The sequence below is a fragment of the Haliotis asinina genome, chromosome 11 (genome assembly GCF_037392515.1).
Source record: "Haliotis asinina isolate JCU_RB_2024 chromosome 11, JCU_Hal_asi_v2, whole genome shotgun sequence".
Taxonomy (NCBI): domain Eukaryota; kingdom Metazoa; phylum Mollusca; class Gastropoda; order Lepetellida; family Haliotidae; genus Haliotis; species Haliotis asinina.
In genome coordinates, this window is record NC_090290.1 from 22781672 (window position 1) to 22795611 (window position 13940).

General features: G+C 42.0%; 2 protein-coding genes across 2 annotated transcripts in view; one reads left to right on the forward strand and one right to left on the reverse strand.

Annotated features, from left to right (window-relative positions):
- LOC137256533 (RISC-loading complex subunit tarbp2-like) overlaps window positions 1-13940 on the forward strand; it is a 582560-nt gene that overhangs the window by 170001 nt on the left and 398619 nt on the right. The window lies entirely within an intron of this gene.
- The window catches only part of LOC137255667 (integrin beta-PS-like), a 44795-nt gene that overhangs the window by 7207 nt on the left and 23648 nt on the right, over window positions 1-13940 (reverse strand). Inside the window, exons 4-18 of the mRNA XM_067793146.1 lie at window positions 13625-13735; window positions 13168-13249; window positions 12219-12359; window positions 10453-10549; window positions 10245-10338; window positions 8805-8897; window positions 8133-8216; window positions 7430-7510; window positions 6762-6947; window positions 6457-6533; window positions 6302-6353; window positions 4576-4725; window positions 3313-3458; window positions 1282-1439; window positions 595-704 (exon numbers count right to left, since the gene is read on the reverse strand). Coding sequence (XP_067649247.1) covers window positions 595-704; window positions 1282-1439; window positions 3313-3458; window positions 4576-4725; window positions 6302-6353; window positions 6457-6533; window positions 6762-6947; window positions 7430-7510; window positions 8133-8216; window positions 8805-8897; window positions 10245-10338; window positions 10453-10549; window positions 12219-12359; window positions 13168-13249; window positions 13625-13735 — 1662 coding nt within the window. The remainder of the gene's footprint in view (window positions 1-594; window positions 705-1281; window positions 1440-3312; window positions 3459-4575; window positions 4726-6301; window positions 6354-6456; window positions 6534-6761; window positions 6948-7429; window positions 7511-8132; window positions 8217-8804; window positions 8898-10244; window positions 10339-10452; window positions 10550-12218; window positions 12360-13167; window positions 13250-13624; window positions 13736-13940) is intronic.

Below are 13940 nucleotides of genomic sequence, written 5' to 3' on the forward strand. Positions count from 1 at the left end.
TATATTGTTTAAATATTTGTTAAACTAAGAACAGTTTACGACATAGCTCTGGTGCTTATCCGTTGTTTACCACGTGTAAAAATGTATTCACAAGTCTGTTTGCGGTTTAGCAGACTTGTCATCTGGAACATTTATAACTTTGGCTTATAGTGGAAGTGAGAAATGAGCAACACAACATAATGTCTATATATAGTTTCTATAGATAGAGGCCATGTTTAAAATCAGATAAGAATTCTCTGAGCTCGCGTAAAACACGCTATTGCTGATAGCAAAAACATAATATTTCAGTAGTGGTGTAAAACATTCAGTAGACCTTGACAACATATGTAATATGAAGTCCAAAAGCTACAGCAAGAGAATCGTATTGTCATAAGTCATCTGAAGCTCTAGCAAATTCTTCAGTTTTGCAAATCAGTAAATCGGAGATTTTATAGACTAGTCAATATCATTTCTCCCCTTTAATGAAATACAATTTTGTTCTGCAATTTTGTTTTGACTGTACTTGTGACTTTACGTGTCAGAAAGTGTAGACACGATCTTAAATCCAACACAGTAATGATTACAGTTTCAGTTTAACATCAGAAAATAACGTACACCGTTCTCAGCTTCGCATGTGTCGTTCCTCGTAGAGCACCCACAGTTGTCTCCCTTGTATCCAGTCAGACACTGACATTCGCCACACTTACACACGCCACGTGTGGGGCCTGGAAAGGGAGGGGTGGTCATGAGTAGTTTAATTTTAGAAAATGACTATTACAAAGACGATTGTATTCCTGTTTATCATAAACTAGCTTCATAATTACATTTAATTACATTTAAAAAAGCATTATTGTGAGATGCTCATTTGCCTCTTGTCTTGTAATGCTCGTATAAGATAAAAGAGTCCTCAAAATCCGTATACTGAAACTGACAAAACTGTAAACATGTTTGGGTAGGTTTGTTGTTCAAAGCCGCACCCAGCTATGTTCAAGCTACATATCGGCTGTCTGTAAACAATCAAGTGTGGACATGACAATCTAGTAATGGAATCTGGGATGGAATCATCCAATCCCGTTAGTCGTCTTGTGCCAATAACATGTCATCGAAACCATCAAGTTGCTCTTGATATTAATCATTGGTTTGTCTGACCCAGTCTCAATGATGTACACAGTCGTTAAAAAGCTGTAATATTGTCGAGGGCGACGTTTAACAGGCAATCAATCAAGCAAACAAACGAACGAACGGACGGACGGACGGACAACAAACAAACAATAAATGCGGTGACGATGTTACAAGACTTGCCTCCACACAGCTGAAGGTCGTAGTAGTCGCAGGCGTAGTCGTTGCATTCACAATATTTGCCGCTGTAGCGTCGGGCGCTGTTGATACCGATGGTGTAGCAATCACACAATCCACACACACAGTCCCCGTGTCCTGAACAGACCACTGTGCTGTTGGGGCTAAAAAGAGAGGATTGCAATCAGATGCCAGATCAAATTAGATAGGATGTGCACGCAGAAATGGAACTATAGTTTTACCTTTTAAAAAATATAATCTATCAACCTAACGGATGCATACCTAAAGAAAATGAATCTGCCAAATGAGAACAAATATGTCATGTTTAACAAATCATTGCCAGCTTGAAAGTGTCCTTATGTTTGACACATCTCTTCAGAGGGGTATTATATTGTACAAGGAGCAATTTGCAGTAGTGCTTCACACTGATTACATTCGTTTCTTGCTGGTGTCTCATAAATCTGACGTCTAAACGGTGTCTAATTAGACCTTTGTATTATAAGGACTGGCGTCTCTGACGTTTGTCTAATAAGGTCTAACTGGTACATAATAATGACAGACGTCTCTGACCTTTGTCTAATAAGGTCTAACTGGTATATAATAAGGACTGACGTCACTGACCTTCGTCTAATAAGGTCTAACTGGTATATAATAAGGACTGACGTCTCTGACTTTTGTCTAATAAGGTCTAATTGGTATATAATAAAGACTGGCGTCTCTGACTTTTGTCTAATAAGATCTAACTGGTATATAATAAGGACTGACGTCTCTGACCTTCGTCTAATAAGGTCTAACCGGTATATAATAAGGACTGGTGTCTCTGACTTTTGTCTAATAAGGTCCAACAGGTATATAATAAGGACTGACGTCTCTGACCTTTGTCTAATAAGGTCTAACTGGTATATAATAAGGACTGACGTCACTGACCTTCGTCTAATAAGGTCTAACTGGTATATAATAAGGACTGGTGTCTCTGACTTTTGTCTAATAAGGTCTAACTGGTATATAATAAGGACTGACGTCTCTGACTTTTGTCTAATAAGGTCTAACTGGTATATAATAAGGACTGACGTCTCTGACCTTCGTCTAATAAGGTCTAACTGGTATATAATAAGGACTGGTGTCTCTGACTTTTGTCTAATAAGGTCCAACAGGCATATAATAAGGACTGACGTCTCTGACCTTTGTCTAATAAGGCCTAACTGGTATGTAATAAGGACTGACGTCTCTGACCTTTGTCTAATAAGGTCTAACTGGTATATAATAAGGACTGACGTCACTGACCTTCGTCTAATAAGGTCTAACTGGTATATAATAAGGACTGACGTCTCTGACTTTTGTCTAATAAGGTCTAACTGGTATATAATAAGGACTGGCGTCTCTGACTTTTGTCTAATAAGATCTAACTGGTATATAATAAGGACTGACGTCTCTGACCTTCGTCTAATAAGGTCCAACAGGTATATAATAAGGACTGACGTCTCTGACCTTTGTCTAATAAAGTCCAACTGGTATATAATAAGGACTGACGTCTCTGACCTTTGTCTAATAAGGCCTAACTGGTATGTAATAAGGACTGACGTATCTGACCTTTGTCTAATAAGGCCTAACTGGTATGTAATAAGGACTGACGTATCTGACCTTTGTCCAACGACTCGCTGGTATGCAACAAGGAGATACCTCTGAACAGATCTAAACGTGCCATAGTATGTAACAAGAACTAAGACGTCACTGACGTCGTTCACTGGTGTTTGATACGGTCTGAGATCTGTAAGTATAGTGCCACACGCTGAAGACCCGGGTTCGATTCTCCACACGGGTACAATGTGTGAAGTTAAATTCTGGTGCTCCTGGTCGTGATGTCGTTGGAACATTGCTAAAACAAGGTGACATGTACCCTCACTAACTTAAGTTATGTGGCCTATAGAGGGTTTCTCCCCCTGACAGTACATCAACAACTTCAGAGTAACACACGAGTACATCTAGGACATGAAGCAGCCACAATAGATATCTCATCTAAAAGATTCCTAGACTTACTCCTTCTGACATTCGGCAATGGACTCCTGACTGGACAGCTGGTTCTCGTCGCACTCACAAACACGCCCGTACCGGTTAGGGTTGCATGTGCATTGACCGCACTCAAATGTACCGTTACCCCCACTGCACAGATCGCTGGCGGGTTGCTGGGGAGGAAGATGTGGAGGGAGTCAGTAAAAGAGGCAACGCTCACCTATATTCAAACTATATGACGACGATCTGTAAATAACCAAGTGATCAAAAGCATAAGCATCGATCTACCGAACTGGGTGGCTATAACATGTCAACCAAGTCAGCAAGACTGACCATCTAACCCCCTTAGTCGCCTCTTCCGACCAGCATGGGTTGCTGAAAATCAATTTTTTTAAAAAAACAAACCCCGGATCTTTACTGGTAGAACGCGGCTCTGGGTAGATGTACGTTAGATGACAATATGACCAAAGTGAAATGTATGAACGGGCCGAATCTGTGATTCAACAAACGATCAGTTGATCCTGGTGTGATTAAGGGAAGCAATTCTTCCCACGTGAAATGATGTACGTCTGTTACAGATAATATCTGGCGCGTATGTGCCATGTACACTGTAAATGGTGTGTGTATGCACCACAAGTACCACAAGTTGTGTGCACATTACAGAGTGGTGCCTGCTGGTGTATCATGTCATATGCAGTTCGTGTGTTGGAAAAAGTTCTCTGCGACTGCTAAATGCGTATAACGCCTGTGGATGCTTCTAAATGCGCATACCACCTGTGTTAAATAGAAAATGCATATACCGCCAGTGTGCACTACAAAATGCGTATCACAACTGTGTGTGCTACAAAATTCATATAACACCTGTGTGTGCTTCAAAATACGCATGTCGTCTGTGTGCACTACAAAATGCATATACCGTCTGTGTGTACTACAAAATGCGTACAACGTCTGCGTTAATTACAAAATGCGTATCACGACTGTGTGTACTACAAAATACACACATCACCTGTGTGTGCGCTACAAAATGCGTATCACAACTGTACGTGTGTACTGCAAACACATGTGTGTGCTAAAAAATGCGTGTCACGCCTGTGTGTAGTACAAAATGCATAGAACGCCTAAGTGTGTGCTACTAAATGCGTATAAGTGCTGTATGTGCTACAAAATGCTATTATACAAATAATATACGAAAATGTAAACAATCTGTGTACTACCACATGACATATATATAGCAAAATGATATATGACGTGTCCACTTAACGATGTATACAACACAGGTGTTCAGCCCACCTCCTGACCCGGCTTCTCGCAGTCACATTCACACACAAGGTCAAGGTTAACGGTCAGCTTCTCGGACAAGCCCACAGCAGCTATGTCAAACGTATGCGTCCTCTTCTTACACAGTTCGGGGGACACGTTCACCTCCACTTCGAACACAACCTGAAACGTTGACAGTGAGACGACCGTGACGATGACGACCACGAAATTAACGACATTCCAAATCCCACATACGACTCCCGCTATTGTTCAGGGGAGCCGTCGTCATGCTGTGTTTTGACCACATTCGGAAAGGAGGTTCAATGTACTCCGTGTAGGATAACCGGTTTGGTAGTGAACTGTTGATATGATGCAGCCATGCCAGGGGTTCAGAAATGTTTTGAAAAGCCACTTGCCACAAGTGACTTCAGAAAGTAACTTGTCCTGACTAATTTTCCACTTTCCCTGATTTTATGATACAATACGTGATGTTAATGATTACTGGACTATTTACTTCTATTTGGTGATAATTTGACTCTCTACTAGCTCTACTTTGTTATTATTGCGAACTTACATAGCTTTGTTTTGAGCTGGTATGAAATGAAATTCAAAATTAATTGTCTGTTTGAAACCATAAGTTGAAATTATCGAGTAGTCCATGGACAAGTAAGATACCATTATTTGACTGCGAAATGAAAACTGACTTGTCCCGGGCGTAGGGCGATGGATTTTTTGCATGCTCCCGTAAACAACCCACCAACTGACATACACAGGTATACTGGAATTATTAACAAAACCTAACACAACAATTACTAGAGAACTCACAAAAATAAATATATGCCATCAAATCAAGTACAATATATAGGGTTGAACTACTTAGTGTTACCTCTGTTAATCTGCGGAAGAAAGAATATGGCGGAACGGAAGGAACTCTTAGGCGTCTTGTATGGTAATAGAGCCTAGTCATTCACACCAAAGATTCATACAAAATGAATTGGGTGACGCGTTCACAGCTTCAGACTGACATACACAAACTGACTGAACATGTTTGTGTTGGTCGGCGAGAACGCCATAATCAAGAGTGAGTGAGTTTAATTTTACGCCGCTTTTAGCAATATTCCAGCAACATTACATCAGGGGACACCAGAAATGGGCTTCACACATAGTACCCGGGTCTTTGGCGTGACGAGCGAACGCTTTAACCACTAGGCTAGACATTTCAAAAACTTTGTTCTGGCTTGCTGACACAAACTTCGCTCTCCCGTCACATTGATGGAGCAGTGGTGGTTAACGTGTTTAGGATATTAGCCTTTGGTTGGTTGTTGTTTTACGCCGCACTTAGCAGTAATCCAGCTATATGGCGGCAGCCTGGACGAGTCTGGACCAGACAATCCAGTGATCAACAGCATGAGCATCAGTCTACGCAATTGGGATACGTGTCAACCAAGTCAGCGAATCTGGCTAGCGATTCTCGAAACGTTCGTAGCCCTACGAAGGTCTTAAGCCCGTTTTTAACACCTCGGCTGCAACCAAAGTTAAGAATTCTTAGGGCTACGAACGTTTCGAGAATCGCTAGCCAGATTCGCTGAATTGGTTGACACGGGCCCTGACCACCGGATCCCGTCAGTCACCTCATACGATAAGTAGGGGTTACAGAAGACCAGCTAGACCACGGGTCAAGATATTGATCATATTAGACAGGATGGCCTGGATGTGCGAGGATGATGCTTAATGTGAATATATATAGAAGTATACATACCGATTCCCCCAGTTCTAATCCAGTACACTCATTTGTTATCCTTGTTTTGGTCCTGGAAGTATAATATGTTGAAATAACATTAATGCAATGGTTCGTATAGCCAAAATAAATGTCGGGTAAACATATTACAGCGTCTTTTTCTTGAAATCACTTACCCGTTACATTTGGATTTGAAAGTAACTTGTATATTTTCTGCATTTACTGGCTTGAACTCGATCTTTGACCTAAGTTGCTGAAAGAAAAAAACAAAACAAGTGTTTAGAATCTTTAGTGCGCATTAACAATTCAAACTGATTCAGGGGTGTCCCATAAAGCAGTCGGACAGCTTTACTGTAAAATGAACTTTTCAGTCTTAAAAATATCTTGTTGAAAATAAAACTTTCATTATTGTGAGATAATTGAAAAAAAAACATCACTGCATGAACAATGGCGTAGTCTATTAAAAAACAACAACACTTACATCGTAATTTTTTCTGACAAGGGCAATGATGTTTTTAGAGGCCTCTGCTAGTTTGTCGATGGCTGAGCCCTCTAGGTAGCCACTGAGCTTCTGATGGACGTTGTAGACGTTGTCCATGACGGCAAACACGATGTTAGTCCTCGTGTCCTTCACCTTCTTAGCCAACTGACTGACACTGGGATAGTCCTGGTAGACGTGCATAAATTACTGAGTTAGTCCCATTGTATACACATTTTCTATAATAACCAGTTTATCGTATTTCTTCTTATAATGGTTCTCCTGCTTATTCTTATCAGCAAAAAGTGATTTACGGACCCTGTCATAATATAACAATTAAAAAATACTAACCCTTTTCAAATCACTTTTCGGGCATCAGATCATCAGTAACACGTACAGAATCACGCTTGGGGGATACAAAACACGACTCTTGATTGTTTGGTTGAAACGACATTTGTTTGTTGTCTAACGTTGCTCTCAGCAATATTCCTGCTACATGGCGGTCGTATGTAGAAGATAGAGTCGGAACCAGACAATCATCGATCTAAGCATTTGGGATGCGTTGGGGTTTCGTAGGGTTAAGATCTGTGTCTGATCATTTACTACACGATACACGAGTCCTGGTTTGACTATAATTCGAAGGGTGCGGGTTAGTACACAGAAATACTTACAAGGACGGTGTCAAAACCAGAGTACTCCCCATTTCTGTCAAGGTGACACTCGCCGTCGTTCATATCAACAGCTCCACCGAGCTGAAGCAAGACAAAGAAACAGTTGTATTTACCAGGACCTGTTGACTTGTTGACTTGGGACTGCACACTCGGACTCAATCTTGGCATTTTTCGCTGTATTTTAACCTTGGGCAGTATGGCCGATCGTCATCATTCGCTCAGTTATTGATCAACAAAAAATACCCAACATTATGTCTACCATAAATGGTAATGGCGCTGTACTTGCTGACGGGGTTATGTCTTAGGTGAGTTACATTACACTGTAGAAAGTGATTTTACCACTTGGATTATAAGTGCTAGGTAGTGGTGCACAGATCAGTAATGTAATCCAATGTCACCTATTACACGAATCCACGATTAGCGAATCCTGTCATCGCTGAGGGGCGACAATCAAGAAAGTAACTTTCGATGTCTGGATCAGCGAACACCCTACTAGTTACTATATTCTGAAATTACTGGGAATTTCCTGAAAATATTTTAACCCAGGCAATCCTGGAAAATACGTTTTCATAATTATTTATGAAGAAAATATTATGCTCATATTGTGTGATCTAGTACTGCGAAACAAGTCGTCCTTTTGATGTGTTCGGATATGGGGTTATGATATATGAGGTCGGTAATTGTACTCCGGCCGCTTGTTTACCTTGCCATCGCCTGCCAGATGGAACCAGGAATTAGAACTGTAGACAACCATACGCCGAGACCTCTTCCTCCATCCAATAGCGTCCTGTTGACGACACAGATAAGATTACTTGACGAAAGGATGGGTGAGCAGGATGGAGGATGAGATGGTGAGTGTTTACTAGGGTGACCGTTGTATTTTGTGAGTGGATGTCTGAATGAGTCTGACGCCTTTATGATTTGGTTAGGTTTTGTTTGATTATTGTGACATGACAACTGTCTGTAAATCATCGAGTCTGGACCAGACTATCCCGTGAGTGACATCATGAGCATCAATCTACGTAACTGGGATACGATGACATGTGACCACCCGATCGTGTTCGTCGCCTCTTACGACAAGCACGGGTCATTGAAGATCAATTTTAACCTTGATGTTCACGGGTGGGTGCCGTTTGGAACTGAGTGAGTGAGTGAGTGAGTCAGTAGGTGTATGAAACCAAGGCGCAGTTTTTTCTATTATAATTAGCTTCAAAAGAACTAAAAAAGCGATCAACAATTAAATTTGGACAAATGACCAAAAATGAGGTGAAAAGTGAGTGAGGGAGCGAGAAAATAGTTTTACGCCACTTTGAACTTTTAAATTTGGGCATATCAGTACAAACAGGTGTGTGTTCACAGAGGTAGTCGTACTTACGTCACATGACAGCACCTGCATCATTCCATCCATCCCTCCTTCAGGGTCGTCCAGACTCTGAGACATCATGCTAAGTGCCTCCCTCATCCGATCCTATACACCAGGAACCAACATCACGGAGCGAGTTAAGTATATATTTCGTGTGTGTATATTTCGTGTATGTGTATATACATCGCGTGAGTCGCTTCGTGATTTCCCGTTTATGGTCCTGGTTTGTTTGTGGTTAAAATGTTGAGGTTTCGGGAAAGACGTAATATTTAGAGTGACGGAAAACATAAACTTGTTATTGTGAAAAACAGCTTGAAAATAGAAACATGTTTTCAGTTTGAAGACACACATTATGGCACTAATGATATCAGACAGGATTACTTAGATACTAAGGATTTACCGAGATGCTTACAGTATTTGTTACACATTGTGAAACCTCGTCAATCCAGACACTGCCAAACTGGGAACACCGTGTACCGGTCTAAAATTGTTGGTAACGTCTATATATAGGCGTGTGCTGCTTATCGTTAAAATGTATCTTACTAATACGGGCGATTCCCAATCAGGGTACAGTTTTCCAGTAATTAAACAAACCAATTTATGACAATGTAACTACAATATATCACACACGTAACATGCGTCTTAGTGAATCTCCGGTAAATATCCTTCTTTAGAAAAAGGTTAAACATTGTCTTCTGTTACATGCAGTGGCAATGACATCGTTTCTGTTACATGCAGTGGCAATTACATTGTCATCTGTTACACGCAGTGGCAATGACATTGTCTTCTGTTACATGCAGTGGCAAAGGCATTGTCATCTGTTACATACAGTGGCAGTGATATTGTCTTCAGTTACATGCAGTGACAAAGGCATTGTCTTCAGTTACATACAGTGGCAGTGATATTGTCTTCAGTTACATGCAGTGGCAATGACATTGTCTTCAGTTACATGCAGTGGCAGTGATATTGTCTTCAGTTACATGCAGTGGCAGTGATATTGTCTTCAGTTACATGCAGTGGCAATGACATTGTCTTCAGTTACATGCAGTGGCAAAGGCATTGTCTTCAGTTACATGCAGTGGCAAAGGCATTGTTTTCAGTTACATACAGTGGCAGTGATATTGTCTTCAGTTACATGCAGTGACAAAGGCATTGTCTTCAGTTACATACAGTGGCAGTGATATTGTCTTCAGTTACATGCAGTGGCAATGACATTGTCTTCAGTTACATGCAGTGGCAGTGATATTGTCTTCAGTTACATGCAGTGGCAGTGATATTGTCTTCAGTTACATGCAGTGGCAATGACATTGTCTTCAGTTACATGCAGTGGCAAAGGCATTGTCTTCAGTTACATGCAGTGGCAATGACATTTGCAGTTGCAGAACACCTAATCTTCTTTTATACCGAATAAAGATCGCAGCGTGTATTTCAATATTTAGAAATGTAACTTACCGCAAATATGGTCATGTTTTTCGTCAGTGCCATTTGGTTTTGGAAGTCATGTGGTCGACGACACTGGACTCCAGAGGGACACCTGTCTTCCAGCCTGTAACAATGGGATTACATAAACACCGCGTACACCTCGAATATAAATACTTTTCTACGTTTGGATATTTTTTAAGTTTAGTCACCATGTCACAGAGCACAGCAATGGACTTACATCTTCTGTGTCCAGGCGACATAGGGCATCGCCAGCTTGTCCACGAACGTCCCGAAGCCCAGTCGGAAATCCTTTGTGATCTCAACCATGCTATTTTCTGAAACAAACATATCCAAACATACACATACTGCTAGACACATATTAGATTATCCTGCGCACTAAACGCATTTGTGACAAGAGAGGCGGTACAACGAATAGGGCGAGTACACTTGGCTGCTACAGGTAGCTTGACGATTATGCACGTGCAATACATGCTAACCATGACATGAAATCAACATCGCATATTCCTTCGAATGATAAGACTGCAATTTCAGGCATAAGATACTGACATTCGACGCTAACCTTAGTTAAGACGAAGACAAACAGATGACTGGGGCACTGACAAGCATTTTAGATATTAAACAATTTTGTTTTTAAAAAAACCCAGGAAAATGTCATTTGCTTCGTGAAATGGATCGGTGGTCCTAAACATATTTGATCAGTATATTGTGTTGATTCAATTCGTTGGGATTGTACCTGTTCCCAAATCGAGTGTGCTATAACAATTCATGCGTGAAACGCGCGGGGAAAATGAACTTCTCGATATTTATCAGACAACCTGTCTCCCTCTTGTTTCAAGTGGATCGTTCTGTGGGGCGTTCCCAAGTATGCAAATTGGGGTCATTTGTCAGCATCTTATATGTGTTTACCAGTACATATACTCGCTCGATGACGATTACACACAGGTCTGTATCTGTGTCTCAGTCAGTGGAGTGTTTTGGATCCCACTGACTGAGACACAGATACAGACATAGACACATACACAGTGTAATCGAGAATATTTAAGCGAATGCATGTTTATTGAGGGAGTAAGTGACTGTGATTCCATCCTATGGTTGGGAATAATCCAGTGGTTGATAATATGACCATGAACAACGGTGTGGGTTAGACATTCGACATCGCACATTGTAACAAGCGGAACACATTATTTTCGGATTTGTTGCCAAAAGGGGTACCAACACCTTAAATTCTGTAACCTGATCCACAGTGACATCTACTGGGTACACTGCAGGCAGTGTGTGGAATTTTGAATCTTTCCCTCTCGATTGCGATTGCGTGATTTATCGCACGTTGGTTACAGTCAAGGGCGGATATAACTTTTTGAGAGACGGGGAAGGGTGCACACTCTTGAGAAAGGGGGTTCACAGTTCATTTTCACCCGTGTTCACGGGTCATATGCGCACCCCTGCACACACCCATCACCATCACCTCTCTTGATCCGCCTATGTTACAGACAGTATACACGTTTGAGTTATCTCATGTTGGTAACACAAAGTGTGTGGCTGACCACACATAAAGCGTGTATTGCCTCACACTGGTTACAGAAACTCTATCTGGTTAACGTTGCAGATAGTGAGTCTGGGCAATCTCAGCTGGTCACATAATAGGTGTGTACAATATCTTATGCTGGTTACAGTTTACAGTGTGGTTAAACCACTGTCGACGGAATGGTATAAAATACCATCCACCCTGAGATGGCTGTAAATGTTGGACGGCGGGGTAGCCTAGTGGTTAAAGCGCCCGCTCTTCACGCCGAAGCCCCTGTTCGATTCCCCACATGGGTACAATATGTGAAGACCATTTCTGGTGTGCCCTACGTGATATTGCTGGAATATTGCTAAAAGCGGCGTAAAACTAAGGTCACACATTCTCCGGCGAGAGTGTGGCTAGGTACAGTTGTGTTAACCTCCACCGAGACTATGGCTGGGTGCAGCGGGTATACTCACTCATGGCGATGCCAAGGTTGATGAGTCTGGTCTGGGCGTCCTTCTCCTTCACCATGGAGTGCGACATGTCCAAGAGGAAGTACAGGTCAACAGGGTAGTTCTCAGCCTGCCTGAACTGAAGCTTGAACTTCACAGCCTCGTCTGCAACAGATACCCTTAACTCACGACCAATAGGCCTTGGTATAGGTGATGCAATGTATCACTTTTGGAAGTGTCCCTAAACAGTAAACAACGATGCAATAAAACAAATACATATTTCCAAGTATCTTGAAGAAGTCAGTGATACTTTTCATTACATATTTTCCTTTATCTCTTTAAACTTACGACCCATGAACATCCGGGTTAATATTTTTCAGCCCATGCTGGTCGTAAGAGGAGGCTAACGGGATCGGGTGGTCAGACTCGCTGACTTGGTTGCTACATGACACATCGTATCCCAATTTCGTATATCGATACACATGCTGTTGATCACTGGATCGTCTGATCCAGACTTGATAATTTACAGACCGCAGCCATGTAGCTGGAATATTGCTGAGTGCGGCGTAAACCTAAACTCACTTACTCTAAAATAGGGGCGGCGGGGTAGTCTAGTGGTTAAAGCGGTCACTCGGCACGCCGAAGACCCGAGTTTGATTCCCCACATGGGCACTATGTGTGAGACCCATTTTCTGGTGCCCCCCGCCGTGATATCGCTGGAATATTGGTGAAAGCGGCGGAAAACCAAACTCATTCATTCACTCACTACACTAATATATACCGGGCCCACAGAGAGGCCTCAGGGATACGGTTATTCTAACACAGATTTCAGATAGTCTCAGATTTGATTTTCCAAATGGGTAATATGTGTGAAGCCCATTTCTGGTATACCCCACCGTGATATAGTTGGAATATTGCTAAAAGCGGCGTAAAACTAAAACAATTCCCAAATTCCTATAAGAGATCTACTCACTGGGCCTGACTCTCAGCTTGATGGCCTGGGGCTGTACTTGTACAGCTTCCTCTGTGCCGTCTCCTCCCTGCACCGGCGTGTCCTGCAGCATACAACATCACCGCCACCATCATCATCATCATCATCATCATTACCAAAACCCACCACCTGGTAGTCCACTCGTCACGCGGAAGGCCAAGACTCGAATGTGTGAAGCCCATTTCTGGTGTCTCCCTGTCATGGTGCTGCTGGAATATTGCTACAAGCGTCGTAAAACAATGGACTTACATCTTCTGAGTCATCGCAATCGTCATCATCGCAGCTATCCTTTTAATCAAAGTTGTCAACACCATAATTAAAAGCAGTATCGTCATCCTCATTCTCATCATGACTGTTACAGTTGTTGTGAATAAAGTGATGACAATTCTGTTACATCACGTGCACTGTTGCTGTCTCACACTGAATTCAACTCTCTCACCTCTGTGACATTCAGCTGGTAGCTAGGGGCCTGGATGTCCTCTTTCTTGCAGACTCCAGATGACAACAGGTGTTCCGCCAGGTCACAGCGGGATATGGAGTGGTCCAAAGTCTGGAGTTGCATGGGTTAACATTAACAGCAAGTCAGTGTTGCTCAAAGCACACTTCTGGTTCAGGATATTCATAAGCAGGAACTGAGTGAACAATTGTTTAATGCAACGTGTGCCTTCACGTAAAATCTGTTTGAACAACATTCTCTCTGGGGATGAACACATGATGGGTGTAAGAGAGGTATGACCGCCAAGGGCGAAATTTCA